General features: G+C 56.0%; 2 protein-coding genes across 3 annotated transcripts; both read right to left on the bottom strand.

The window, feature by feature from the left end:
• Positions 1–510: 510 nt before the first annotated feature.
• GRAMD2A (GRAM domain containing 2A) lies at positions 511–7202 on the bottom strand. Its single transcript, XM_042824551.1, has 11 exons — positions 7099–7202; positions 6968–7016; positions 5529–5601; positions 5354–5457; positions 4526–4624; positions 3681–3752; positions 2762–2824; positions 2034–2187; positions 1686–1785; positions 1506–1613; positions 511–1420 (listed from the first exon to the last, which is right to left on the bottom strand). Exons 1-11 carry the CDS (start codon positions 7200–7202, stop codon positions 1417–1419), a joined length of 930 nt encoding a protein of 309 aa, XP_042680485.1. The 3' UTR covers positions 511–1416.
• Positions 7203–7829: 627 nt separating this feature from the next.
• On the bottom strand, positions 7830–24960 carry PKM (pyruvate kinase M1/2). 2 transcript variants are annotated; one of them, XM_042824574.1, is made up of 11 exons: positions 24869–24960; positions 21155–21324; positions 20688–20779; positions 18087–18218; positions 17671–17857; positions 16613–16883; positions 16017–16167; positions 14842–14994; positions 11802–11968; positions 8873–9054; positions 7830–8626 (listed from the first exon to the last, which is right to left on the bottom strand). In XM_042824574.1, exons 2-11 carry the CDS (start codon positions 21303–21305, stop codon positions 8520–8522), a joined length of 1593 nt encoding a protein of 530 aa, XP_042680508.1. In that variant the 5' UTR covers positions 21306–21324; positions 24869–24960; the 3' UTR covers positions 7830–8519. The 2 variants fall into 2 exon arrangements, with proteins under 2 accessions (XP_042680508.1, XP_042680507.1); XM_042824573.1 differs by lacking the exon at positions 11802–11968 and adding an exon at positions 11182–11348.
• Between the last annotated feature and the right edge of the window lie 1965 nt (positions 24961–26925).

Raw genomic sequence — 26925 nt, 5'->3', positions numbered from 1 at the left:
GGTCAGCGTCACGCCGGCAGGGAACGGGGGCCGCGGCCGCCCGAGGAGGAGGAGGAAGGCTCAGCCCGTCTCTCCCTGCCGCTGTCCCCAAGCGGTTCCTGCCGCCGCCGCAGCACCGATCCCGCAGCCTTTGCTGCCACCTGGCGTAGAATTCGTCCCTGGCACCTTCCGCCCCGGGTTCCCCCAAAATCTGTCCTGGCCCCATCATTTCGAGAGACAAACGCTGTCCAGATCCCTACAGACCCACTCACTCGGCGCTGGAGAAAGGACTCGGAGCACCACACGAGCACACGGTGCCTCCTGGCCAGGCACACGTGGAGACATCTTTCCAAAGGGACGCCACCATCCCCAGCCGTGGCACAGGGACAGCCGGGACCACCCCAGCACTCAGCCAGGACAGGCTTCACATAGCCACGTCCTCTCCGTGCACCCAGGGGACACAGCCAGGCACACAGGAGCACCGAGCATCCCGCTGCAAGCCTGGCATCGACACCAGGATGCTCACAGCGCTGCTAGAAAAATCACCATTTATTATCATTTAAAATACGTTCACAGCCTCGAGCCGGACAGCCAGCTCTTCCCCAGGGCTCAGGGATTTGGCCCCATCAGCACTTTTAGTTCCCGAAAAACAGGAAAAATACAACAGAGGAATCACACAGGTATCCCCTATCTCCCCAGCACACCGCAGCACCGACGTATGAGCTCAGGGGAAGGGTTCCAACAAATGGCTCCGCATGGTGACAAAGGCTGACACACGTACGGACACAACGTGACCCTGGCTGTTCTCAGCCAGGCCTTTTGGGACATCTTAACGAGGCGAGCGGGGCTAACGAAGCCTTGGTCCAGCACCATTCCCAGGCACAGGCTCCAGCAAGGACCCCCGTTGTGGAGGACCCTAAAGTGCTTTGTGTGCCCCTTTGCTCCAGGAAGGAGGGGCTCAGGGGAGCATAGCACCCCCCATCCCTGCATGTCTGGGTGGAAGCGGGGGTCACAGAGAGAAACAAAGAGCGGTGCAGCTGCAGCTGCCCCAGCTTCACACAGGGCAGAAGCAGCCCATCTACGTGTCACAGGGCTCACAGCGAGCCTCGGGTCATCTCTGAGCAAGAAAACCCTCATCTGGAATACAAACCAGTGATCGTTTTAGCAGCAAGTCTTAAAGGGAGGCTTGTGTTCCCCCAAGCCGTCATCCCCCGGTGTGCCAGGGAGGAAAAGGATTGGCAGGGAGTTGGCAGCCATGGCCACGAGCCAGCGGATGGTCCTGCAGGGAGCAGGAGAGGAGAGTTTGGTCCCATGTTACGGCTGAGGGGACGCCGGGCCACGTGCAAGTCACAGGGTTCTGCTGGAAGACTGCTCCAGCCTCTCTGGCTCTGTACACAAAGTGCTACCGCCTGGTCCTTGTCCTGTGCAGAGTGACGGTCACCTGTGGAACAGCAGAGTGAGTGGGTGGGGAAAGCTGCTCTGTCTCAAAATATCCCCCAGCCTGCACAGCCCTGATGGTTCCTCACCTCCTGTGCCCGCGGGAGAGGTAGTCCCGGTTGAGGGAGCAGAGCTGCTGCTCCAGGCGGAAGATGCGGAATGCCAGGTAGGAGGAGGACACGACCAGCAGGCAGATCCTGGGTGGGAGGAACAGTTACAATGCTCACGTGCATCCTGCATCCTCATCCCACCTCCCCCAGCACACTTACAGCACGATGAAAACCTTGAGGAGCTGGTAGTCGGAGGGTCTCAGCTCTGCCACGCAGCCCTGCTCTGCCTCCAGCTCCTCCTCTGTGTTTATTGCACTTTCTGCAAGGTGAGAGGAGTCAGCATGGACAGCTTCTGCCCAGTGCACCTAGCTCCTCCTGCCTGGCATCTCCACCCCCTCGTGCCCAGCATCCCCAGCTCCTCATGCCCAGCGTCCCAAGCTCCTCCTGCCCAGTGTGCCCTACTCCTCCAGCCTGGCATCTCCACCTCCTGCCCAGCATCCCAACCTCTTCCAGCCCAGCATGCCCAGCTCCTCCTGCTCAGCATCCCCACACGGGCACAGCCCTCACCTGAGGCCAGGGGCTCCTCAGAGGTGAAGCTCTCCTTGGCGCTGAGGCTGCTGACAGAGGTCCGGTGGATGCACTGGTAGTCAGCATCAGGCAGGGACAGGGACAGCGAGGCAGGTGACACCTTCCTCCACTTGCCCTCAGGGACAATCACCTCCTGTGGGGATCCCCAGGTGAACAGTGCCACCAAACCCCCCCAGGCACCCCTTGAGCCATAAGGAAGTGCTCTCCTTGCACGAGTTTTAGCAGGAGAGTTACGCAGAGCCCACATGGCCTATCCTGTAGTCACTGTCACCAGCCCTGCTTCAGCATGCAGGGATCCAACGCTGACAGCCCAGACCCCCCAGTCCTACAGCAGCACAGCCCCACTGTGGCTCAGTGATACTGGGAGCACCCCCAAAGCCACACACCAGGAGCAGCACCAGCTGCAGCAGCTCCTTGAGCATCAGCCAGGACAGAACAAGTGGGCTTTTGTCCCTTTCTTTTGGCTGATTCAGTCGCATGCCCAGCACATTATCAGTGCTGGCAGCTGCGAACTGCATCAGCTCAGGAGGCCACAGTGAGAGCAGAGGCACTTTGCACACCGTTCAGAAGCTGTGCATCCATCAGCGAGCCCCAGGGACTGTCTGGGGGTGGCAGTGCTGCACTGGCTGCACACCTCCCACACTTTGGCCTTTGCTTTTAAAGCATCGCGACAGAGCCCTCAGCCTCCAGAGCATCCTGACCCTTACCAGGGACACGGCATCGGGCTCCTCCGTCAGCTCCTTCAGGCTCAGGCTCTTCTTACTCGAAACCTGGAGAGAGAACAAGACAGGATTAGACCATCTTCCCTCTTCTTGCTCCAATGGGAGTTACAGAATTAGATTCTGAGGTTTTCAACTAGTGTGCTGTTATGCAAAGGAGCTGCTTTAATGCTCGCAACCTGGCATAGGGTGCTCAGAGAGACAGCTCTGCCCCGTTCCTGCAGACACCCAGGTCATGCCAGGGGGGCCTCTGAGCACCTGATGGAGCTGTGGGTGTCCCTGTTCATTGCAGGGGGTTGCACTGACAGACTTTAAGGGTTCCTTCTGACTCAAACAATTCTGTGATCTGACAGGGCTGCTTTCCATTTCCCCAAAAGCCCTACACAACACAGAGGAGATGAACCACGAAGAAGGAAAACAGGAATACTGGGAGCAGCTCCAGCACCACTTTCCAGGTGCTTCAAAGGCAGGAGAGCTCCCAGCACCTCTCCGCTCCAGCCCGAGGAGCGACGGGTTTCCTCCTCATATCAGGCTTTTTAATTCAAATTTTTACTTCGTGGCATTTTTTCCCACTATGTGAGTAAGGAAATCTGGGGAAAAGTCAGCAGTGCGCATAGTGGTGGAACAGGAATAGCCACCAGATTAGAAACACTGCCTCTCCACACCCTGCAAGGGCGAGCACAGGAACTCCGAGGGCTCTGTCCCTCTCATGTGTGACCCAGAACAGGTCACCGGGACAGGACACTGTGTGACACCCCAGGGACAGGGACAGGTCACATCCTGCCGGGATGCTGAGGGCAGGACTGGCCCTGTGAAGCTCAACAGTGCAGCCCAAAGCATGAAACAGCCAGCGGGATGCTGGGATGGCAAACAGGCAGAGCGGGATGGGAGCCACGCACAGCATTACCTGCAGGTGTGTGCAGACCCTCCGCAGCACATCGTACACACTGTCACGGGAGATGAGCGACACAAAGATGTACTGCAAGAGAGAGAAGGCAATGGGAGGGGCTCCCCTCCGCCCTGACCTCAATCCTTCCTACACACCAGAAAACAGATTGATGTGCCCAGGAGTTTTTAAGCGCCGGTTCCCCATCCGCAGGGCAGGCTGAGACATTCTGCCCTCAAATCTGCCCCCCATGGGAGCCATGTCCCCCTGCCCTCCCCGCACCACCTCCCTGCTCAGCTCCCCAGCTCTATTTTTGCAGCCTGCTCAAGTTTGGGGCAGATTTTTTCAAGGCCAGTTTTGTTCCCTGTGGCTCTGAGCGGCACCTGGAGTGACCAGAAGGATCCCAGGGACAGCAGCTCACATCACCTCGGCAGTGCAGAAGGGCTGCAAAGGGGCAGCTGGGCTGAGCAGCCCGGGGCCCACGCTGTGCCACGGTGCCACCGCAGAGCGCTGCCAGGAGCAGGCGCAGGGCACCCAGCAGGGCTACGTCAGCACATTTCAGTAGGCAACAAGCAGCGCATGTTAAGAGCTCAGCCACAGCTCACACTCAGCCCATTAACCAAGTTCTGTGCCAGCCTAATTGTGGCCCGAGTTTATCCCCTCCTTGGCTGTAAGAAGTTTAAAGGTTTATCAGAGCCTGGCAGGGATTGGCTGAGCTCAGACGAGTTTCGCTCAGTGTTTGCTTCGGACAGAAACAAAGTGAAATACAGAAACAAAAGCAGAACTCCACATTTGCCCTGGCCAGCTGCCAGCACAGAGCTGTGCTCAGTTCCCCAGCAGGACGGAAGGCCCTGACACTGCAGTACCTTCCTGCTGGCGGTGGTGGTGATGGCCAGCCCGTTGGGCAGCAGCCGCGCCGTCTTGTGCTTCTTGATGAGCTGCACGGAGACCACGGGGATCACGACCTGCAGGTGAAGCACACGGGGCGTGCAATCACTTTGGGAAGGCAGGGACACGGCGAGTTACGTGAAGAGCTGGCGCTCCCCAGAGACTGCTTTGTTTTCATTAAAGGTCATGGCAACCCCCCAACGTTAATCTCGGCTTGGAGTCGGTTTCTGCCTGACCAAAACTGCGAGAACACAGGGAAACCACTGTCCAACACAAACACAGTGCATCCCAAAAGCTCACTGCAGGAACTCCTGGAAGCAGGGCAGCAGTTAAGAACAGTCAGGATGCAATCTGCAGAGCTGCAACACGCTCAGCCCGGCGAGCGATGTGCTGTGCCTCCGCAGATAGATTTGTTTCAAGCTGCCGACATAAATAATGCAGTTCCGCAGCCCAGCTTGAAAGGAAGTCGCTTCCGTCAAAGATCCCCGTCAGCCACAACATTAGTGGGGAACGTCAGCGTAAATCAAGCAGAAATGTCAGAAGAGATTCACACCCCCTCCAGAATCCTCTGGAACTTTTCATCCCCCTTCCAGCCAGGTTCTGCCTGGGGGAATCCTGCTCCAAAGCAGTACTTGGCTCTCCCAGGCAGAACCTGCAGGTCACCAGAGGAAGAAGCACAGCCAGATTCAGTGCAAAGCACTGAAGGGAACGTCAGTGGCTCATGGGGAGGGTGAGGTGTGCTGCAGTGAGCTCTTTGGGATGGAGCAGTGGACATGGGGGAAGGGCCGCGCTGGGCACCACATTACCTTAATGTCCTTCCCAAAGAGGTTGGCGTAGAAGCAGAGCCAGTTGGGGGAGATGTAAAGCCGTCCCTGGATGAGGATGTCCCTCTGCAGCGCACAGGAGCAGACTGCAGAGCAGAGAGGTGTCAGAGCCCCGTGGCCCCGCACCTCCTGCCCCGCACCGCACCACACTGCCCACCTTTCAGCACGCTCTCCTCCGTCGGGATGTCCTTGAACAGCTTGTGGTACTGGGAGTTGTACTTGCTGGCAGCCTGCAAGAGAGCAGAGCAAAACAGTGAGGAGGAGGAGGAGATAGGAGCACTGGGGGGAGGACACCAGCAGCCAGCTCTGAACAGCTCGGGACGACGATCCCACAGACATTCCCACCGGTAGCTACGAGCTATCTAAAGAGCTGCTGAGCCTCCACTCGCTCTCCACCGCAGCAGTTATGCTGCTGATGGATGTTTCTCCCTTCTGTCCCGCAGGCATTGCCACACTTGCTTTGCGCCCGTCGCGCCGTGCCATGGCAGTCTGTGTCACAGTCCCTCCTCGCTGCACGGCGGCAGGAGCGGTGGGCAGCTCGGCAGCAGTGCGCAAAGGTGCTCAAATAACGCTCTATTTAAGCTAAAAGCACGGCAGAAGCTCGGTGACTTGCACTAAATCCACTCAGGCTGCGCAGGCAGGTTTTTGCCCCCTGCCCCTCCGCCAGCGCTCGTGGCACAGTTGCAATCCAGGCAAAGACCCGAGGGAGACAGCGGGCAGGGAGAAACGCAGCACAGCCCTGCACCAAGGTCACCCCTGCGCCACGCACCTTGCCACCGGATCAGTGCGGCTCAAAGAGGATCAGGCTGAGCATCACCTGGGGGCAGGCCAGACACCCCCCATCACCCTGCTGCTCCGAGGGCACCGAGCTGCCCTCCGCCCCAACACAACAGGAGAAGCACCCGGCTCCCTGGCAGCCTGCCTGGCGCTCACAGCCCTCCCAGATTCCTCTGAATAATCAGCAAAATATTTTGCTAAATATACATCTGCTCTGGGACAGGGAGCTGCTCCCCGCCAAGCATAGAGCCAAGCCAAAGTGGGGCAGCCCTGAGAATCCGCTGTCCCCTGGCTGCAGGCACACAGTGCACCTGAATGCTGTCTTTTGCTGCACCCAAGCCTCTCCTTGCTGCGGGAGCAGGACACACTCCAGATGTCCACCCGCTTGGCGTGGCTTTGGATTACCGAGCTGATCTCCCGCGTCACGATGCCAGCTGGAGAAGGTTCGGTGGCACCGTGCCTACACATCCGTGCTCCAAGCACACACAGCGGGGTCGGTCCAAGTTTGTTTGGGCAGCCCTGAGCCCCGGGGTGCTACTCTGCGGGAACAGCGGCTGTGTGCAGAACGGGTGCTCCCTGCGCCGTTCTCAAAGCACCAAACCCAACGGGGAGAGCTGTCCGCAGCTCCTTTCTGTTCTCCTGTCGCTTCGGGTTGTAGGTGAGGAGAAAAGCTTTACCGCGGGCACAACGCAAAGAACCACGGAGAGCAGCAGGATGTGCTCGCAACCAACATTTAGCTCTGTTTTCAGCCCCCACAGAGCCCAGCGCGGAGCTCCGCTTCCTCGGCGCTCCCGGGATCGAAGCCGCGCAGCGACTTACCGCTTCCCTCTGGCACTTCTTGATGTCCTCCTCCTTCAGGGCCTCGAGGCTGCGGGCAGAGCAAGGCGCGGCTCAGCGCGGGGCCGGCTCGCCACGACGGGACGGGACGGGAGAAGGCAGCCGGCACTCACCTGCCGTCCGGGGCCTCCGCGCTGCGCTCCCTGGACGCCGCCTGCAGCCTGTCGCGGCCCGGCACGGGCTGGGGGCTCCTCGGGGGGGCGGCCCGCTCGTGCATCGACGCGGCGCTGCGGGAACAGCCCGTGAGCCCCGTCCCGCGGCCGCGCGCCGCCCGTCGCTCCGCCGCCGGAAGGCAGCGTCGGGCGGACAGAAAGGGGCCGCGCTCGGCCGGGGCTGCCGCTCGGCGCCTCGAGGACGCGGGGATCTCCTCAGGGCCGCACGAAGCAGCGCCGTGACCTTCCGCGCTCGACTCGCGGCCCGCCGCCGCCCAGGACGGGTCGAGGGCCGCCCACCTTCCCCCGTTCCCGGGGAGCGGCCCCGGCCCCGCGCCTCCGTCCCGCTCCCGCCGCGGGTTCCGAACCCGGGTCCCGGCCCGCAGCCCCTACCTGCCCGGCGGCCCCGCGCTGCCCGGCGCCGTCATGCCTCGCGGCTCCACGCCGACCGTTCATTCGTCGCCCGCCGCCTAGCCCCGCCCCCGCCCCGCGCTCCCATTGGTGGCTGAGAGGCGCCGCTCGATCCAGTAGGATGAGGGGGAGGCCTGTCGGACCCACGCCCCCTTGCGCAGTTGCCCCGCCTCTTAAAGGGCCCGCGTCCCCTTTCCGGGTGCCCCCCTGTGGTGGCCCCCCGCCTCTCCACCCCCACGCGCGACCCCGCTGTCGCGCAGCAGCAGCACAAGAAACAGTGGGCAGGGGTGCTCAGCTCTTTATTAACGTGCACAGTGGTGCTCCACAACCCCGTACATCCACCGGAGCAAACAGGGCGCCCAGATAGAGGGAATGCTCTCAGGAAAGGCGACAACACAGACAGACACCATATAAGGGCAGGTGGCTGCAAAGAGATGAAGCGTGCGTCCCCCACCCATCCTGCACCCCACCAACCTGCAGGACTCCACCTGCACCCAGGGGCACAACGAGCAGCACTCTGGTTTGGGTTTCTAGTAGGAACCGTGGAGCACACCTTGGGAGTGTAAGCCCAGAGGGGACAACCCATAACCCCTCGGGGACAGAGGGCACCAACCTGGGGGAGCTGCGGTGTGCAGCAGCAGAACCGTTTACCACGAGTGCCTACTCCTTCCCCATCACCCCACAGCCGGGGCAAGGAGAGGCATCAGCCACACCCTGAGGACAGTGCTAAGCTAGGGGGACACGGGGAGCGCAGGGCCCCACTCTGACATGGCTAACTACAGGCAGAGAGGTCTGGAAACAACTACACACTTCAAGTATTCTGAGTGATTTAAGGTCTCTTCCCCCGCTGCTGCACTCGGTGGTGTTGAGCAACCTAAATCCACGCTAGGGACGAGGAGAACATCGCAAGCGACTGCAGGCCTAACGCATGGGGAAGGGCGCGGGGGTGGAAGAGGGGAGGTGCCGGCAGCTCAGGGCACGGGCACCACCCGCATGGTGTTGGTGTAGCCGGAGCCAGGGCGCCAGCCTGTCAGCACGATCACCAGGTCCCCAGTCTTGAAGAATCCACGGGCTTTGCCTGGGGAAAAAGGAAAAAAGCATCAGCACTCAGGTCTCCTCCCACCTCCCTTCTCTCGCTTATTAAAGCAGAGCTGGTTTCCTGCTGGCAGCTATTTCAAAGCCGCCGTGACGAAACCACCATCCCATTTCCCCGTTAGATGCGGTGCACTTACGCAACCGTGATCCCCCACATTCCAACAGCAGCGCCAACACTGCTGCAGGTCCTGCCGCAGCCCCCAGAGCGAGGCAGGAGCGCAGCACTCACCGACATTCATGCCCAGGTTCACACGGAGATCCACATCCTCCGCCCAGGCATCGTGGGCCGGCTGCTTGCACAGCACGGGGAAGATGCCGCGGTACAGGTGTGCCTGGCGTGCTGTTTGGTCATTGCGGGTGACAGCGATGATAGGAGCCCGCGGGCGGTACCGGGACACCAGGTGTGCAGATCTGTGAGAGGGAAAAGAAGCACAAGGTGAGGCACAGCACTGCAGCACAGGCACAAGCAGAGGGGCACCCCTGCCTGCAGCACAGGCCATCTCCCATCACCCTGGAGAGCTCTGCCACTTCTGGAAGTGTGCTGGGTTGAGACCAGGGGATGCTGGCACAATATTTTGCAAGAGCCAAGTTCTACCAGCAGAGCTCAACACTCATTTCTCAATTTAGCAGTGGGGCCGAGCAATACCATGAGGCAACAGACCCTAACGGGTTTTGCGGGTGAGACTGCCACACCCCTGGGTTTCAAAGTGCCATCTGCATGCTTCGGCCCAAACACAAGCATTTATTTGCCTCTGTTGCTATGTGAAGGTGGCTAGCTGCCATCTATTCTGTCCTCTGCAAACTCTCCTCGGCATCTCAGCAGGGCCCCTGCAAGTTTTCACTGTTCTTGTCAACCCCCACCTCATGAGGTGGAACAAGCCTGTGTCAGCAGTGTCAGCAGCAGTGTGAGGATGCTTCCAGAGGGCAGAATCCATGTCAGGGAAAGGCAGCCACCCCCAAAGTTGGGTCTGACCACAGCTCACTGATGGGTTTAAGTCTCAGAGGAGCAACCAACATTTAATCCCATGTGTTCATCCCAGCTCTGTCGCTGTGTTTGATGTGCATAAGGACTTCGGCGGGGGGGGGGGGGGGAAGCAAGTGCCTTCATCTGGCCTGAGTGTGGGGAGCACGGGGTTGCTCTGATTGAGGCTGACACCCACATGCAGAAACCAGGGACACCAGAGCCTCCATACAGCAGGCAGCAAGCACAGGGTGGCAACTACAGCCTCCCCTCCCTGGGGCTCTGCTTTTAGAAGCCAAAAAAAATAAAAGCTGCACAGCCATGCCATTTACAGCTCCATCTTTCTGACACACTTGCTAGCAGCTTCGCTAGCTTTTGCAAACCTTGTTTTCTGGAGCCAAGCTCAGCAAGAACCTGGTTCAAAAGCCCCCAGTCACACGTGCCAGCTCTCAGACAATCCTCCCCACACTGCCCAGCAGCTCTAACACACGCAGATACTCCAAGGCTGTAACAGAATCCACAGCTAAAAATATTCAAATACCAGAGTTCAAATCTTTCCAAAAAGGTCAAGGACTGGAACCTTTCACAAAGAAACTTTAGAAGGGTATCCAGAACTGTGCTCCTGTAGTTGCTCCTTGTCTTTGCACAAAGTGGCTACTTCAAATCACTCTAAGCTGTAAGTTTAGGTTAAGGGTTCTTGAGGTGGGCCATGCCCAGCACGTGCACGGTCATGCTTCCGTTGCAGCACTAATTCTGCTGCCAGCTCCATGTAAGATACTCAGCTTCTCTTCTAGAAAGTAGTTTGAGACTTATGGTCCACCGCCCTCTGAGCGTAGCTCCTCTAGATGGAAAGCTGCTCACAGCCAGGCTGCAGCCCTGTGCTTCACTCTTGCCCAACAGGAAGAGCAGTGTATCATCAGCACAGCTGGTTCAGAAATCCCTCCCTATACAGCTTCAGTCTGCGTTGCTGCCTCACCTGCAGCCACGGTGCTGAGCTCACCCAGCTGGACGCCTGCTTCTTCCACAGGACTACTCACAGGCAGGCTTTGGGAAGCTTGTAAAAACTTGCAATGCATTCATTTCCCCTACCTGACAATTCTGATTAAGCATTCTTTCTTCACCCCTGTTGTGCTTAGGGGAGCTGGGTTGGTGCCCAAAAGGTTCAGCAAGGTAGCAACCGAACTATAGCTCTTTCAAGAGGACAAAGCCTTGATAGAAAGGAAAAGACTCTGCATCTGTTCAACTTTTAACTCTACTGCTAACTTGAGGACTTCTTGCTAAGAAGGTGGAAGCTGCAGCAGTTTACTTTTCCCCTCCGCTCTTCCAGCCAGCAATGCTGGCAGAGGTGCTGTGCAGAGCAGGAAGAGGCAGGGCCTGGTACTGATGCCACGCTGGCAGGCTCAGGAACCCAGTGCCGCATGTGCGCAGATGTCTGAGATGTCTGCCACCTCCCCAGGAATCGTCGCTGCCAAACCTGGGCTCCGCTGCTACAGCTTTATTTCAAGGCACTCTGTGCGGGTCTCCTTCCCCCAACTCGGTCACGGAGCTGTGATCCGAGGGAACCTGCGACCTCCTACCTTCCGGACTTGGTGAGGACAATAATGGCCCCGCTGCAGCACTTGAAGGACGCTTCCACAGCGCCAACAGCAGCGGCCTCGGTGGGATCGCAGTTCAGGGGGGTCAGGCGACGCAGCTCCTCAAACAGCTGCCTGTGAAAGATGGCGGCCTCTGCCTCACGGGCGATCTAGAAGAGCAACACGCGTTCGGGAAGACAACACTCGTGTCAGTCACTCAGCACTGGGTAGAGCGAGGCGCTCAGTCACAGAGGTGTCACACAGCTGCTGCCAGCTTCTGCCTTTCAGAAGAGTTGCCAATGAGCCAGAATTGGCTTCAGCACCACCTTAATGAAGAGCAATTTGATCCTCCAAGTTTTTCTCACCAGTTGGTGGCACCTCGCCCTGCTGGGCCCACACACAATTGCCATTCATGCCCAACTGCCAGGCACTCTTGCTCTGCTCCTACCTACCTGCGGCCCTGCGGACACCAGAGCTGCATGCTGCTTGCTGAACACCTGCGGTGTTAAGCGTGGTCTCTCACTCACGCAACGGCCGGCACGCAGCACGTATCTAACCCGCATGCTGGGAACAAGCATCAGTTACCTTACCCAGCCTAAGCCTCTCCTCTCTCTGAGCCCTACCTGCCGGACTCGGTCATAACTATCAGTGCTGCTGCAAAGCATTTAAAGGAGGCCTCCACCGCGCCTGCTGCCATGGCATCAGCAGGCTCCCTGTGATGTACACTGTGGCGTAAGATTTCTTCAAAATGAAGACGATGGAACATTGCGGCCTCAGCCTCACGAGCAATCTGCAGTCCCGAGGAAGAAGGGCAGAGAAGAAAAGAGGAAAGAAAAGAAGGAAAGATAGACCAGAGGAACATGAGATCACGTTAATTTGCTTAATTGTCATAGTAATGCATGCAAGAGGACACTAAAGGTCAGGCTGCGGAACACTCTTTGGCTCTCAGGTGCGATGCTGCATGTCACAGCACAGCTGCACTGCCTGCCCCACAACACCCGGCTGGCAGGTGCCTTAATGGCAGCACTCTCGCTGTATTTAGGACTCTTCTCAGAGCAACCAAACGCAGTTTGCTTTTCAGGGATTACAGCATAACCCCTCAGACCACTCTTTCTTGTGGCTGCTTATTTCACTTCCCTGTAGTTCTTCCCTGGAAAGGGAAATGTGCGCCCTCCTAGCTTCACCCAGTTCAACTAAGAGCCAAAGAAGTTTCACCTCCAAGTGCTGTACCAACTTCTCTTTCAGAGACAGAAGAAAAAGCAGAAGCAAGCCTTCCTTACAGGGCTGTCTCACCACACAGTGAGGAATTTATGCCAGGCTCAGACAGGCCAGAGGTGCGCAATTAAAGGCCTCCTGGTCACAGCCTAAGCACGTGCAACAAGCTCCATCATTTATTCATCTCAGTAGCATGAGAATCGCTCACATTAGAAGACAATTCCCACCTCAGAAGGCTGCACTTGCCCTTGACAACCTGATAAAGAAGGCTTGCAGAGACTAGAAAAGCATGCAAAGGCTGATCTTCTCAAGGTCTTCACTCCCTTACTCCCAAAGCTGAACAGCTGCCACACAACGCACGACAAGCTGATGTTAAAGCAAAGACTGTAGTGCCCTTGTCATAGAACCTTTGCACTTGGATCCCCTTTCCAATAAAAATTTTGCTACTTTGGTGCTAATGGATTATTTTTCATGATGCTGGAATTATCCCTCATCCACAGATACCAGTTTAAGCCAAAGTAGTTAAGTGTCTTATGTCTAAATATAACAGGACATGTGATAGATAGGAACACGAGTCCAGAGCCAACACACCAGTCCTAAAGCACTCAGTTTTGTTTCTGCTGGCTTCACACTGTTAGGTCGAATGGAATATGGAGCATACATCCCTGCCTGGAAACACTGCAGGCACCAGCAGGCAGGCAGCATGCCTTCAGCTCCCAGGCCAGATGCAGGTAGCTTTGCACTACAAGCAGAGTGAACTTGAATTTGGTGGGAAGGCTACTACTCCACTGCCAAGAGTTGGAATGCGACTCAGTGCTCAAGTGCCTGCTCTGATAATGGCTTCAGAGGGGCACAGCAATTCCTCACTGCACATCACAGCTGGCTTTAAGTGCATGGAAACAGTTTGTGTTTGTAGTTAGCATGAGGGTAGAGACTGCAGAGTGGAAGCGAGAGGAAAGGAAGTGGAAGAGCTACGCACACTGTGGTCCTGTTAGACAGAAGGACCACATCAGCATTTGATAACTGTAGATCATCAGTTGGAAGTGGAAGGAAGCCCATTTCAAGAAGTAGGAAACACTCTGCTCAACATTTGGAAACTTGCTGCCAAACTCCAAGCACCTTTTTTATTGCAGAGAAGCCAGTGAGGAAACAGCTCATTGCTGCAGAGCTCACTGGAAAATGATTGCTTTGTGAAACCACACAGCAACCCAGCAAAACTCTGGGAGAGAACAGTTGAAGGCATTTCAGTGGAGCAAAGAGTGCAGGTCCTGCTCATTCTCAGTTCTGCTGATGACCTTCCTGCCTATGTCTGCATACATTAATGATAAATCTGGATTTGCTCCTCCATAGAGCAGATAAAAACTTTCAGTTCACCTCTGTGGCCTGGCAGAAGGAGCACCATTATCCCCAGCCCTGAAGGAAGAGGGAAGCACATGCAGGGGGGGGACGGAGCCACAAACTCAGTTTGTGCTGTAGCTAACTACGCTTTCAGGCCAGAACTGCAACATTCATGGCAGTAAGTTTCCAAATTTTGGTAGGAAGACTTAGCCCTCAATGTAGGGCTGAAAGACTAAGGAAGGAATTTGAGTTCACAGTTAGAATTCAGCTTGTAAGCCAGCAGTCACTGCCCAGTAGTTAAAAGTCATGTTTCATTTGCCATGTGAGAAAACAGCACTCCATACTGACCAGATAAAAGATGTTTAGATAATGCACTGCAAACAGAAGTGCTGGCTCAGTGCCTTCATCTGTATCACCTGAACTGCAGATGAAACTATCATGATTCACAGCCCTAGCAAGTGGGGAAAGCCAGTACTTCTAGATGTCTAGCATCAGGATTTTTGATGAACTGAAACACAAGCTGGGTTAACGTGAAGCAGAGCAGAGCCTTCTGGCAGTTCAGGCATGTAAAAACATGGTGCTGTCGTGCAACAAACATTCCTACCACCAAATGCATCAGCTGCTGGATGCAACACCTCAAGCCTCTTCCTTCCCACCCTTCCCAGTCCCTCCCTTCCCCCACAACCTTGAGGAGTCAGATAACACTTTGTTATCTAGAGACACTGCTTAACAAGCAGCTTCCTGACCTTGGGCAAGTTTAAGGCAATTAAAACACTAAAATGCACAAGGCATTCAAAGAAATTCATACCAAGGTAGCAGCCAAAAAGCCTGTACCTTAGCCTTAAGTCAAAATGAAGGTGTTTCAATTGAAGTTTCAGATCTCTGAGCACTGCAATGCAGCTCCCAGCTCCACCTGGCAGCAGCATGCAGCATTCAATGCAAGGCTCCAGACCCTCAGGGCCACACTAGGTAAAGCAAACCCCACGGTGGGAGCATGAACCAAAGAACTGCTGCTTTATGCCACTAGGTGCTGCCACCTCGCACCAGGCATTCACATCTCCAGGTGTGGGAAGGCAGAGCACTGCCACTTGCACCAGGGGGGCTACTCACAGCGTGCTGCATGCGCACAGCCTCCAGCGGGTAGTCTCCCTTGGCAGTCTCCCCAGACAGCATGATGCAGTCCGCTCCATCCAGAACTGCATTGGCAACATCACTGCCCTCAGCACGGGTTGGGCGAGGTTTCTTGATCATGCTTTCCAACATCTGCAGATAAATGAGTTCAGAAGAGTCAGGATACAGCAGGAGGAAGCAGCTGGTTTTCCACTAAGGCACCTCCATACACGTGTAAGGTACAAGTCAAGGTATAACCTGACTTCTGCTAGTAGGGAGAGACATTCTCCTGTAGAGGGGCCTGCTACCTAACAAGCTCTAAATTAAAGCAAAAACACACAACACGTTTTCTTCCCACTCTACACTTACTCCTTTTCTGAAGGGCTTTAACTCACACAGCACCACAGATATTGTATTCTCACTTTCCAATTCGACTTCTCAGCACCAGAGCTTGGTCCAAGAAACTCAACTTGGAGATTTGTTGCAGCATATGCTCCTGTCCCTTTCTGAGGTTGCTACTAACATGCTGTTCTGGTTGGAAACATGTGGCTGGTACATCCAGAATCTCACCTAATGACTGCCCAGAGTCAACCTGCACTACCCTAACAGAGGCACACAATCCCACAGCCTGTACCCAGAGCAAGTACTGCTAGTCAGCCCTGCCAGTGCCTGAGGACTGTCTGCCTATGATCTGTACTGAAGCTGCAGTGTCAGCTTCCTCCCCTCATTTGCAGTTCCCAAGGTAATCATATCATAGATTATATTGTTTTTTTTCAGTTCCTTCTAATGCAGCAGAATGAGTGCAACTTTCAAACGACCCGGGACACAGCAAGTCGGAGCAATCCTTCTGTTAGATACAGACATGCTGCTCTAAGATGCAAAACGCAGGTTATTTTTCCCCAAAGTTTTCTGGACACAGCCCAAAAGGCTCATGTAGTGTAAGGTTTTAAGGGGTAGAGCCTTCAGCAGCCAAGCCTTAATGGGGAAAACCCCAAATCCCTGAAGATGTGTTGTTCAGCCACTGCAATGCCTATTGGCTCTTGCTTCTCACCTGCTAACAAATGCTATCGAAGATCTGCCCCAGACTCTCTGCAGCACGCAAGGACAGCTGCTGACACCCTGCCAGACCCACAAACACCCAGCAGTTATACAAGCTAGCTTCGTGTTCAGAGCACCTGAGTGGCACAGATGATGGGTTTGCCAGCCCTGTTACAGCGCCCAATCATCATCTTCTGTGCAAGGAAGACTTTTTCAGCAGGGATCTCAATACCCAGGTCACCACGGGCCACCATAATACCATCGCTGGCCTCCATGATCTCATCAAACCTGCAACAAGAGGAGAGATTCGTTATCCCCTTTGTTCTGAGGGTGTCCTCCCTGCTGTCCTCCCTTTTCTGAAAGGAAGCATCACTTGTAACCTGATGCACAGACAGCCTATCGACATGCTACCTTCCAGGTGCCATTTTGGTACCCTGTAATACCACAGCAGGAGGAAGGAACATAAGATCAAGCCATAGGACAGTTTCTTAAGTTATATATAAACCGATTAAGAAGAGCAAGAGCTTATCTGAGACATTTCAGTCTAATAGTTTGTCACATATTTGGTGATTCCATGCATTAGCTCACCAGTTTGCATCCTGAGCACTGAAGTCTGAAATCACACTCCCTACAAAGAGTGATGTACATTTCTGAGGAGCTACAGCATGAAAGGGCCTTGTCCTCCTGCTCCTCCAGAGTGAAGGACTTGCAGTGCCACTCGTGCAAATCTCACCTGCGCACACCCTCGTGATTCTCAATCTTGCTGATGATCTTGATGTGCTTTCCCTTTTCCCCTAGCACCTTCCTGACAGCGTGGACATCAGCAGCTTTGCGGATGAAGGAAGCAAACACCATGTCCACATTCTGCTCCACACCAAATTTCAGGTCCTGAATGTCCTTCTCTGAGACCGCAGGCAGGTCAACCGCAGCACCAGGGAGGTTCACTCCCTTCTTGCTACCAAGCATGCCACCATTTTCAACCTCAGTCATGACAAAGTCCTTGCCTGAAACAGATGCATTCCCAGTCAGAGCATAGCAGGGTGAGTTCCCCACCACCAGCTCCCACATCCCCTCCTGCCAAAGCTGCCTGAGAACCACAATGTTTACAGCAATCACAGCAGAAGCACAGCACTGCTCTCCTTGAGACTCCCGTAACGCGTGAGCTCGCAACGTACCTGTGAGAGCACAGCACAAAACCACTGTGTGCTTTAGGGAAAGATGCCTCTTTTCCCCACCATGCAGGAGATTGGGGCTGCTTCCCTCAAAGAACTAGCAGGCTACATTTCTGCATGTGGGCATCCCATAATATCCAAGCACCTCACCCGCACCTCCCTGCATGCTCTGGAGTTACAGGAGATACCCCCAGGCTAGAGCAGATTTTTGAACCACCATGAAGGAAACACTGGGAAATTAACTTTCCCTTGCACTACCAGTAAAGCTAGTTCAGTTTCTAACCATAAAACACAGGATCTTGTTATAAAATTTGCTCAACTCTGAGTAGGAAGTATGAATTAATGTAGTTTAATAGGCATATGCATGCCCCCCCACGTATTCATCTGTGAGAGGGGGTTTTGGATGACTAGTGAATGCCAGCTCAAGCTAATTACCCCAGCTGAGCACTTTTTTTTTTTTTTTTAACTATAACATCTCACTGCAGCATTAAGTCTTAGATCTCAGCGCTCATTTCTTTAACTCAGAACTTAAAGAACCATTGTGGAAGTAAGGAAGTCACAAAGATTCTTAGTGAAGAATAAACAAGAGCTAGCAAATGCTGTGAGGGTTGCTACACACCTTTCTCCTTAACCAGCAGGGAAATGAGACCATCATCCACATAGATTTTGCTGCCCACATCTACAACTTTGATGAGGTTCTTGTAGTCCAACCACAGGACGTGCTCATCGCAGTTCTCCATGAAGGCATTGTCCAGGGTCACTTTGAGAGCTGCGCCCTTCTTGAGCTCCACCTCTGCTGTGCCACTCTGCGTGTCAAAACAAGTGTTTCAGAAAAAAAAACATGGAAAAACAAGCACCCAGCTGCCTTGCAGCTTGCAGCAGTTTGTGCAGACTCTTGGTACAAATGCCAGACAACACATACAGTTATTTTGTTCTCATAAGATAATCCTTGTTTGGGAAAAGCAGGCCACGGGAACATTATCTAATCTCAGGCACTGGAAAAGGCAGGCATAAAAAGAAAAAGGAGTAACTTACTCCCTTGATGAGTCCAGTTCGGATTTCAGGTCCCTTGGTGTCCAGTGCAATAGCCACAGGTCTGTAGGTGATTGGGTCGGAGGCAAAGCTCTCTGTAGCCTCTCGCACGTTCTTAATTGTGCCCTCATGATACTGGAAAAGAGAGGGAAACTTTCAGCTCACTTCTACTCCACTGCTTGTGCTACATAGCCCAAACACTACTCAAGCATGATCAAATAGCAGCAGCTGGAGGACTGCATGTGTGAAAGTACAGAACAGCAAGAAAGCATCACAGCTAAGGGATGGTTGCACATAGCTGCTGTCCTCTTCCCTTCAGACCTTGAAAGTGGAGGTGCCACACTGCCCCAGAGCCTTTCAACCTCACCCCCCACTATCAGTCCCACCAACACAACCAAAGTGAGGACGTTGCTGTCAGGCACATGGGTGGACACTTTCACAACTCTGACTCAGATTTCCGCTAGGGATAAGGGATTTACTCAGAGGATATTATCCCTTTACGTATTTGCATTTTATTTTGAGAGCTAACACAACTGCAGCCAGGAGTTCAAGGCTCCGTCTCCACATACCACGCTCCAAAACCCTTCCATGGGTGCAAGAGCATTTTGCTAGTACTGCCAATTTTGGGACAGTTTGACAGGGAAATTCCCATCCCAATCATCTCAAACAAGCTTCAGACGATCATCAAGTCAGGTTGCTATCTAGTTTAAACAACACTAGAGATAAGCTTGACAGTTACGCAATACTTGGCAGGCTCCGGAAGATAAGAAATGCCCTTTCCCCTCCCTGTGGCATGGGCTGACAGCATGCAGCCTGGATCACCCAGCTGTCCTCACATCACCTGCCCTGGGATCAGGAAGGTGCACCTGCAGCAAGCCGTGCATGCCCTCAGCCAGAAATACACCACAGCTAGCTCTCAAGAGCAGAGAAAATTAAGTTTACTGATCAAGTGCACAAGTGGAGACTGAGAAAGCACCTGGTCCTTCCACATACCCCAGCTGTAACAGGCAGCACCGGAAACATGCCTGAGCAGAGCCGTGGGGCTTATCAGTCACCTGGGATGTTTTATTACTTGGTACAGATCAATGACCAGCTCCCAGGAAGTCTTCCACAAGAATTACACGTGATCAGAATGCTGGCAGGGGCTGAAGTAAAAGCAGACTTCCTCCATGAAAGAGGTCCAGCATCTGGTTGCACCTACTAACTTGAGCCCTGTTATGTGTTTTAGGATGAACATTGGAACTGAAATATGGACAGCACGTGAAAACCTCAAGCAACTGTAGTGGATAACAGAGTGCTTAAGGAATCAGATGGGAACTCAGTCTTGCCTGGTTACTCAGCTAGCAGTCAAACTGGGCAGCAGACAGCAGTTGGTTTTGCTGCAATCACCTAACCTCCATCTAAACCAAATATGCAATTGGGCTGCACTTCACCCAAAGCCAAGCCACATTCCCTGTCCTTCACCTCAGCTAGCAAGCACACCAACCACAGCACTGTGCTAGGACAGCTAAGAAGGTTCAAGCTTGGCCACCAACTCCTTGCTGAACCTCCTGGCTGGGAGCAGCACGCGACCACTGAGGAGTGAAACCAGTCCATACAGCCCTTTCCACGTTTGCATTTTGGTCAGCTGCAGCCTGCGCACTGCTGCTACCACAGGCTAATGCAGTCATGGTCCAACGGTTGTGCGCAGCTAAACACCAGACCTTTTGATTTCTACAGTGCCCTGTGGCCTTTAAAGGCCACGAGGGTGAGAGGTCGAGCCGTTACGCACCTCAGAGCTCACAGCTCACTAAGTAAAGCCACCGATAGCTGTCATTTGGTTACAGTTTGACATTTTGAAAGCAGGAGGGCAGCCAGCATAAGAACTCAGTCTCAACGCTAAGGGTGGCATTCCGGGCAACCTGGAATGGGATCCTTTGCTCCAGCAGCGTTGCAGAGGATCTCTTCTATTTATATCAAAAAGGGCTCGTCCACCACAAGCAGTGTTGATTTCTTCTGACCTTACTCCCAGAGGATTATTGCCCCCCCCACAAGTGACAAGCTGCTAGCTTCATGACTACTGAGGACATAACCTGAGCAGCTGGCTAGCCAGGCAAGTCCAGAAGTGCAATTCTTCCAGACACACACAGTAATTACTTCAGCTGACTTATCTTTTGAGACAGTTATTCACTGACCACTTGCAAAACCTTCAACGGTGAAGCAGGGTGAATGACTGTGTACTGTGAATGGCTGCGTACTCCTGCAGAGGTACACAGGCAACCCAGAAGCAGCCTAGCCCTAAAGCAGATGCGAGTTCGCTACCCCATGAGGGTGGGGAAGAAGCAAAGGAACTCAGATATCAGCTACCTGGCTCCCAGATAGAGGTAGGTGCAGAAAAGGGTGTGGAAATAACTCAAGCTGCTTCCAGAAAGCATTGACACATTATCAGGAATGTTGCAGGCTTGGTATTTACAGCTGGCACACTTCCCCCAAACATAAAGTTTCGTCTTCCTCCACAGCTGCTCTGGAGCAAGTTGGATTTCCCTTGGTCTCGTCTTGCAGAAGGGAAGGAAGGGATGAGCAGTCACAAGTTCGGGACTGCGTCAGTCCCACCCCCATCCTTACCTCGTGGGTGCCATGCGAGAAGTTGAGGCGGGCAACATTCATTCCAGATTTAATCATTTCCTTCAGCTTCTCCACAGTGCGGGAGGCTGGGCCTAAGAGGAGGAAACAGCTTGAATATTAACCTGCTATAAATAATGAGATAACCCACAAGCATCAGGCTGTTTCATGTGGAGGGGATAACTGAGACACAGTAGATACAGACTTGCTCAACACGAAAGCAGCTCCTTTGTCTTAACTTGACTTTGGGAGCATATTTGAACCCAACCAGTTCAGACATCACTGGATTTACTACTAGCAATAAAAGTGGGCAGACAGGCATGGGAAAGTTGTGTTGTTTCAACAGACAGGCACAGCCTTGGCAAAAGATGAAGGCTGAAGCCATCCCACATTCCCACAATGAGTTTCACCAGCACAGGCATTCACAGCCTAACGTGAGCCACGTTCCCTGGGATCTGGGAGCCACGTACCGATGGTGCAGATGATGCCGGTGTTTCTGGCAGTGGTCGGCTCAGAGTCAATGTCCAGGCGGCACATGTGCTCCAGAAAGGTGTCTGCCATGGCAGCGTGCAGCTGCTGGGTCTGGATGAAAGCGGTCCCTGCATCGTGGTGCTTCGACATGGTTACTGGAGTTCGGTGTCTGCAAGAGAAGAAAATGGTGCTGGGTTTAGGGATCGCCCCTGCTCACTCACCATGCAGAGACACCAACACACCCACGTGATGAATATGGAGGTAACGAGAAAGCTGCTACTGGGTCAGACTATCATCATGTTCCTACTTGAGAGTCTTAGATACAGGCAAGACACACTTCTATTTAAATGTCATTCCCCATGGACACCACCCAAAGCTCACCTGCCTTCTATGCAGAAGTTCCCTTCATAGCTTCTCTTCATTGCCAGTCTTCCCCTGCAGCTACACAACGCAACAAAATTCAAGCGCTTCAGTGCACAGGCAGCGCGCTGCCCGCTGCCTGCCCGCTCTCAGCCCATCTCTGCCTGCAGCCTGGGGACCGGGCAGCCGGCCGCTGGCGTGACTGCAGGCGTGCTGCACGCGGGGACACACCTCAGCACACCAAGTGCACCTAGGCTTAACCCGGCCTTTAAGCCTGCAGATAATCAGACTTGAGTTGATTGAACGCAACGCCGGGGCAGACGATGCAAATAAGACTAAAGAATCCTTGAATGACCTCAAGGGCCCTCTTCCAAATGAATACACCACTACTGCAGTCCATGCATTTGCAGGAGGCAGGAAGACTCCAACAGGGCTTGAGACCGGCTGTTTCTGGGAGAAGAAACTCCATGCTTGCCTCCACGAGATGAAAGCATCCCCAGAACAGCAGGGAAGATTCTGAGCACACGAGAAAGCTGAAGTGAAACCCACAGTTGTGTGCTGCAATGGGAGAACCCCCACTGGGAATTCTGTCCTCAAGCAGCAATGCAGCTAGAAGCCACTTATCCTCTCCTTCCTGCACGCCTTCCTTCTGCACTTACACCCAGGTGAGATGGGACCATGTGCCCGGGCAAGGCTCAGCTTCTTGGTGTGCTGCTCCCCAAGGTGGGGGGGACGGATGGACTGCTGACCCTCAGTACACCATCAGCACACTGAGCCGTGCAGGGATGCGCTCCATCTGCCACAAAAACAGAGCTCACCGTGCACCTCCAGCTGCCAAGGGCATTAATAAACCAGCAGCTCCACTAAAGCTGGGCAGAGCAGAAGGGAGCAGCATCAGCACAGAGGTCCCCCGCCAGCCGCTCCCCCCACCTACGTGCCGATCCTCTCGCAGGCAGCCCTGACTCACCATCGCCTCATCGCCGTGCGAAATGGAGCGCAAAGACGGGCCAGCAAAAACCATAATTTGTCCTGGCAGGCGTCCTTCACCTCAGCCCTGCCAGAAGCTGCTGATTCACTCAAGTCAGTACAAGAAAGCCTGCCCACATAAAAGCCTCAACAAAGGCGCCTTATTACGGGGATGCCCGCTGCTCAGACCTGAACATGGGTGTTTCAGCCCTCTAACATCTGCTGGTGCATCCTGGAGCACCTGCCGGATAGCACAAAAAGCCTCTGCCGGGAAACTGCCTCAGCAAAGAGCAGCGAAAGGGACAGCGTGGCTGTGGGGAACAGGGTCAGGGAAGCACTGAGTGCAACTCGTCTGCTCCCAGAACGTTGGGCAGGAGCTCAGCCTTCCTCCTTCGGAGACAGCTTCCTCCTCGTGAAAACTCCCCACCCACACAAGTCATTTGTGAGTGTGATTTCCAAGCCCTGAAGGCTTTATGATTGTATAAAAAGGGAGGAGAGTTAAATTGCTTTGAGTCAGAATCCCCAGAGATTCTCCAACAGACTCAAGGAGATAAGAGACACAGCGACAGGGCTGTGCTGTGACCTTGCTCAGGGGGGACAGAGGAAACACAGCAGCAAAATAAAATCCCAGCCACCATCTGCTGGGCTGCAGGGAGCCCCACATTCTCGTTCTTCCTCCTGCATCCCATCTGCAATGGATGCTCAAAGGGCGAGCAGTTTTATAACCCTAAGAGGAATGTCTGGCATTTCCCACTTTTTGTTTTTTAAATCAGTTACTCAGGAACACCTGAAGGCACTCTGAGCTGAGCTAGGAAGGGGGTGGGGGAGTAATACCTTGCAAAGCCTGATTCCCCGCACAAAGCTGCTTTATTTTCTCGGGGCGTAACTCTCAAATCCCCAGAGGTATCACCCCATTTCAGGCAAGGCATGCTCAAGATGGCCGGTGCCTCCTCGGCCGCTGAACATTCCAGAAAGGCAAAACCGTTGGAAGGCAGCGGGCCGGGCTGGGCAGCGGGGTGACTCAGTGCGAGCTGCAGCACTGAACCTCCGGCTGCAGCATCCCAGCTGCGCCCCGGGGCAGGAAGGATGCACGGCCCCACCGCCATCCCCACCCACAGCCACGGAGCCGGGCGCACAACAGGCTGCCAACACGGCGGCCCCCCTCGCTGGGAGGGGAGGATGACTCCGACTGCGGGAGGTTGCGCCGCAGCCTTATGCAACTGCAAGATGGCCTCCCAAAGGCAGCCCTCGTGGGGCCGGCCGGGATGGGCCGTCGAGCCAGCAGGCGGGGGATGAGCGTCGGGCACCTTCACTGCGTGTTTTAACGCCGCGTCCGCCCTTCCTAGAGGACAAGGGCACGGCGCAGGCTTCAACTAAAGAAACGAAGCACAGGCGGCAAACTTATCAAGAGAACACAGTCAGAGCGTGCGCATCTTCCATCCTCACCGCGCAGCGGGCTGCGCCGGCACAGGACGGGCAGCTTCGCCGCACAGCGGCAGCGGTCAGAGCGCCGCGCTTCGGAGCCTTAGGGCAGGAAGCCCCGCAGGGCGCGCCGCAGCAGCCCATGCTGTACGTGCGGACCCGCACAGCGCGGCGCCGCCCCCTCCCCCTCCCGGCCGCACAGGGCGGCACGTGGCCGCGGCGCTCGGCCCTGGGGCACGGCGAGGTGCGCGTGGCCGCTCCTCAACGACTCGCAACCGTCTGTCCGAGCGTTGCTCCGGGTGCGGGGCGGACGCGGAGCCGCGTGCTGACGGCGGCACTTTCGGCCCTGCGTTGGGGTGCGGTTCTCCGGCTACCATCCTCCCCTCCCCCCCAGACACACACCGGTGCCAGCACGTGCTCTGGAGCTGTCCCCGGGGCAGCAGGGTGCCCGAACCCGGCCCTGCGCACCACCCGCTCCCCAAGGAGCGCAGTGCCGACTCGGAGTGGCACGTAGCGGGCTCTGCATGCCGCCTCTCCGCTTCGACGGGCGGCCGCCGTCCGCTAACAAAAGCCCCATTCACGCACCCCGCGCACTTCAAAGCCCGCGGCAGGGCGGGGGGAGGGGCAGGCGGCCACGCGGGGATGAACGGAATGCCAGAGCTGGGAGAGCAGGGAGCTTCGGGAAGAGCCGAGTGGGGCCCCAGCACGTGGCCGCGGCGCCGACGGCTGACTCAGCCCGGGCGGGCGGAGCGCTGCGGGCACCCACCCAACCAACCCTCCGCCAACGCCGCCGTGACCCCAACCGCGTGGAGCCCCCCCTCCCCTCAGCGCCCCCTCGACGCCCTGCCCTGAACGTAACACTCCCGCCTGAACGTCGGGTACGGCGACGATGACGGCGGCCTCGGCTGCCCGCTTGCCGCCCTCCTTCAACGCCCTCCCTGTGCGGAGCCGGAGGCCGCCGTTACCTCCTGGTGCTGCTTCCGCCTCCGAGACCGTCCCGCCTGAGCGCCGCCGCCGCTCTGCACGCCTCCCCGCCGCGCCGCCAAGGTGATCCCGGCCGAAGCGCCGCCCCGCGGATCCCTCCGCCCACTGCGCAACGGGGCGAACGGCCGAGATTCTTTTTTCTAGCGGACGCGCAAGCTGCGGAGGAAGCGATGTGACTCTCACGCGCAGCGCAGCCAATCAGAGCGTGGCACAGCCTGAGCGCACGCGGGGGAAGAGTGGCCGCGGCCTTAAAGGGACCGCGCTGCTCTTAAAGGGACCGCGCTGCTCTTATAGTCTTAGCTCCCTTCGGCTCTCCCACCCGCGCCCCTTGCCCACGGTACCTGCAGGCATGCCGGATGGCCGAAGGGCGCCGTGAAGCGGCTTCTGCTGGCCCCTGAGCCACCCCATATGTCATTAGGGTTGCCCCCAAGTTTGGGGGACAAAACAGGTGTCCTAGGGAGAAAAGGTCAATGCACCCACGTGGCTTCGTCACGCATAGACCCCCCAACGCGATGACATCCCACGGAAGATGGAGGTGCAGGGGAAGACGTGCCATCCCCCTGCTGCCAACCCTGTGGTCTGGGGACAGAAATAGACATCTGGGGACAAAAATAGGTGTCTTGAGTTACAGAACAGGCCTGGGTGCCCAAACTTGTCAGAAGCTGTCTTGTCAGTGGCTCTGGGTAGCATGCGGTGAGGTGTCCCCATGTCATCCCAAAAATGGGAGAGAGAGGCGAGGGCATGAGAGCACTGTGCTGGAATTATGGGGATGTCGTTCCCGCAATGTGGGGACTCTGTGCTGGGACCGTGGGGACACTGCTGAGGGCATGGGGGGACCCTACCTGGATGTTCTGCATTGGGATCATCAGGACACTGTGCTGCAGACATTGGGAACAATGTGTCACACCGCGAGGAAGGGCTATTTATAGAGGTCCTCCTGGGGTCCTTGTGACAGTAATGTGGCACCTAAGGTGGGCACCCAGTGCCACATCCATGTGACGCTGTGCTGGGGACACTGGAGATACTGAGTCAGGAGCATGGGGACCCAACATGGGACCATGGGGGGCCATGGGGACCCTGTGCTGAGAACACTGAGTGAGGACTGCAGGGACCTAGTGTGAGGCTGTGGGAACCATGGGGACCCGCATGTGGCCATGAGTACCATGGGGGACCATGGAGGCTCTATGCTAAGGACATCTGGGGATACTGAGCAGAGACCATGAGGCCCCAGTGTAGAGCCACAGGGCATCCAATGTGAGGCCATGGGGACACCACATGGGATCATAGAGACCATGAGGGACTGTGAGACACCAGAGGGACCCTATGCTGGCAACACTGAGTGCAGGGACCTGATATGAGGCCACGGGGGACCATGGGGACCCAGCATGGGGTCATGGGGACACTGTGCTGGAGGCAATGAGTGAAGGCCATGCAGGCACAACACGGGGCCATAGGGGCCATGATAGGACTGCAGGGACCCTATGCTGGGGACAATGAGGGGATATTGCAGGGACCCAATGGGAGGGCATGCGGGACTCAACACGGGGTCATGGGGGCCATGAGGGGCTGTGAGGGACCACAGGGACAATGAGAAGTGCAGGGACCCAACGTGAGGCCACGGGGACCGAAAGCGGGCTCCTGGGGACCGCGTGCGGGGGACACCGAGTGAGGGCTGCAGGGACCCGGCGCGGAGCCGTCGTGTGGGGACCCGGCACGGGGCCGCGAGCACCGCGGGGAGAGTCCGCGCTAAGGACATTTGGGGACACTGAGCAGAGCCCATGGGGACCCGATGTGGGGCCGCGGGGGTCCGCCGCCCGCCGCCATCCGCCCGCCCCGCTCGAGACGCGGCCGGGACGGGTCGGGGGCTCGGGGCCGGGGTCCCTGCGGTGACGTCACCCCCCGGGCGGCGTTGCCGGGCGACGGAGGCGCGGGGCCCTGACGTCAAGGCCCGATGGCCGCCCGCCCGCCCGGCGGCATGGAGGCGGCAGGGACGGGGCCGGGCCGCGGGCAGCGCTGAGATGGTGAGGGCCGGGGACGG

The sequence above is a fragment of the Centrocercus urophasianus genome, unplaced genomic scaffold, assembly GCF_019232065.1.
Source record: "Centrocercus urophasianus isolate 14NV4802_14NV808 unplaced genomic scaffold, USGS_Curo_1.0 seq_23, whole genome shotgun sequence".
Lineage (NCBI taxonomy): Eukaryota > Metazoa > Chordata > Aves > Galliformes > Phasianidae > Centrocercus > Centrocercus urophasianus.
Note: the sequence above shows the minus strand (reverse complement) of the source record. Positions and strands in the feature narration are given on the sequence as shown.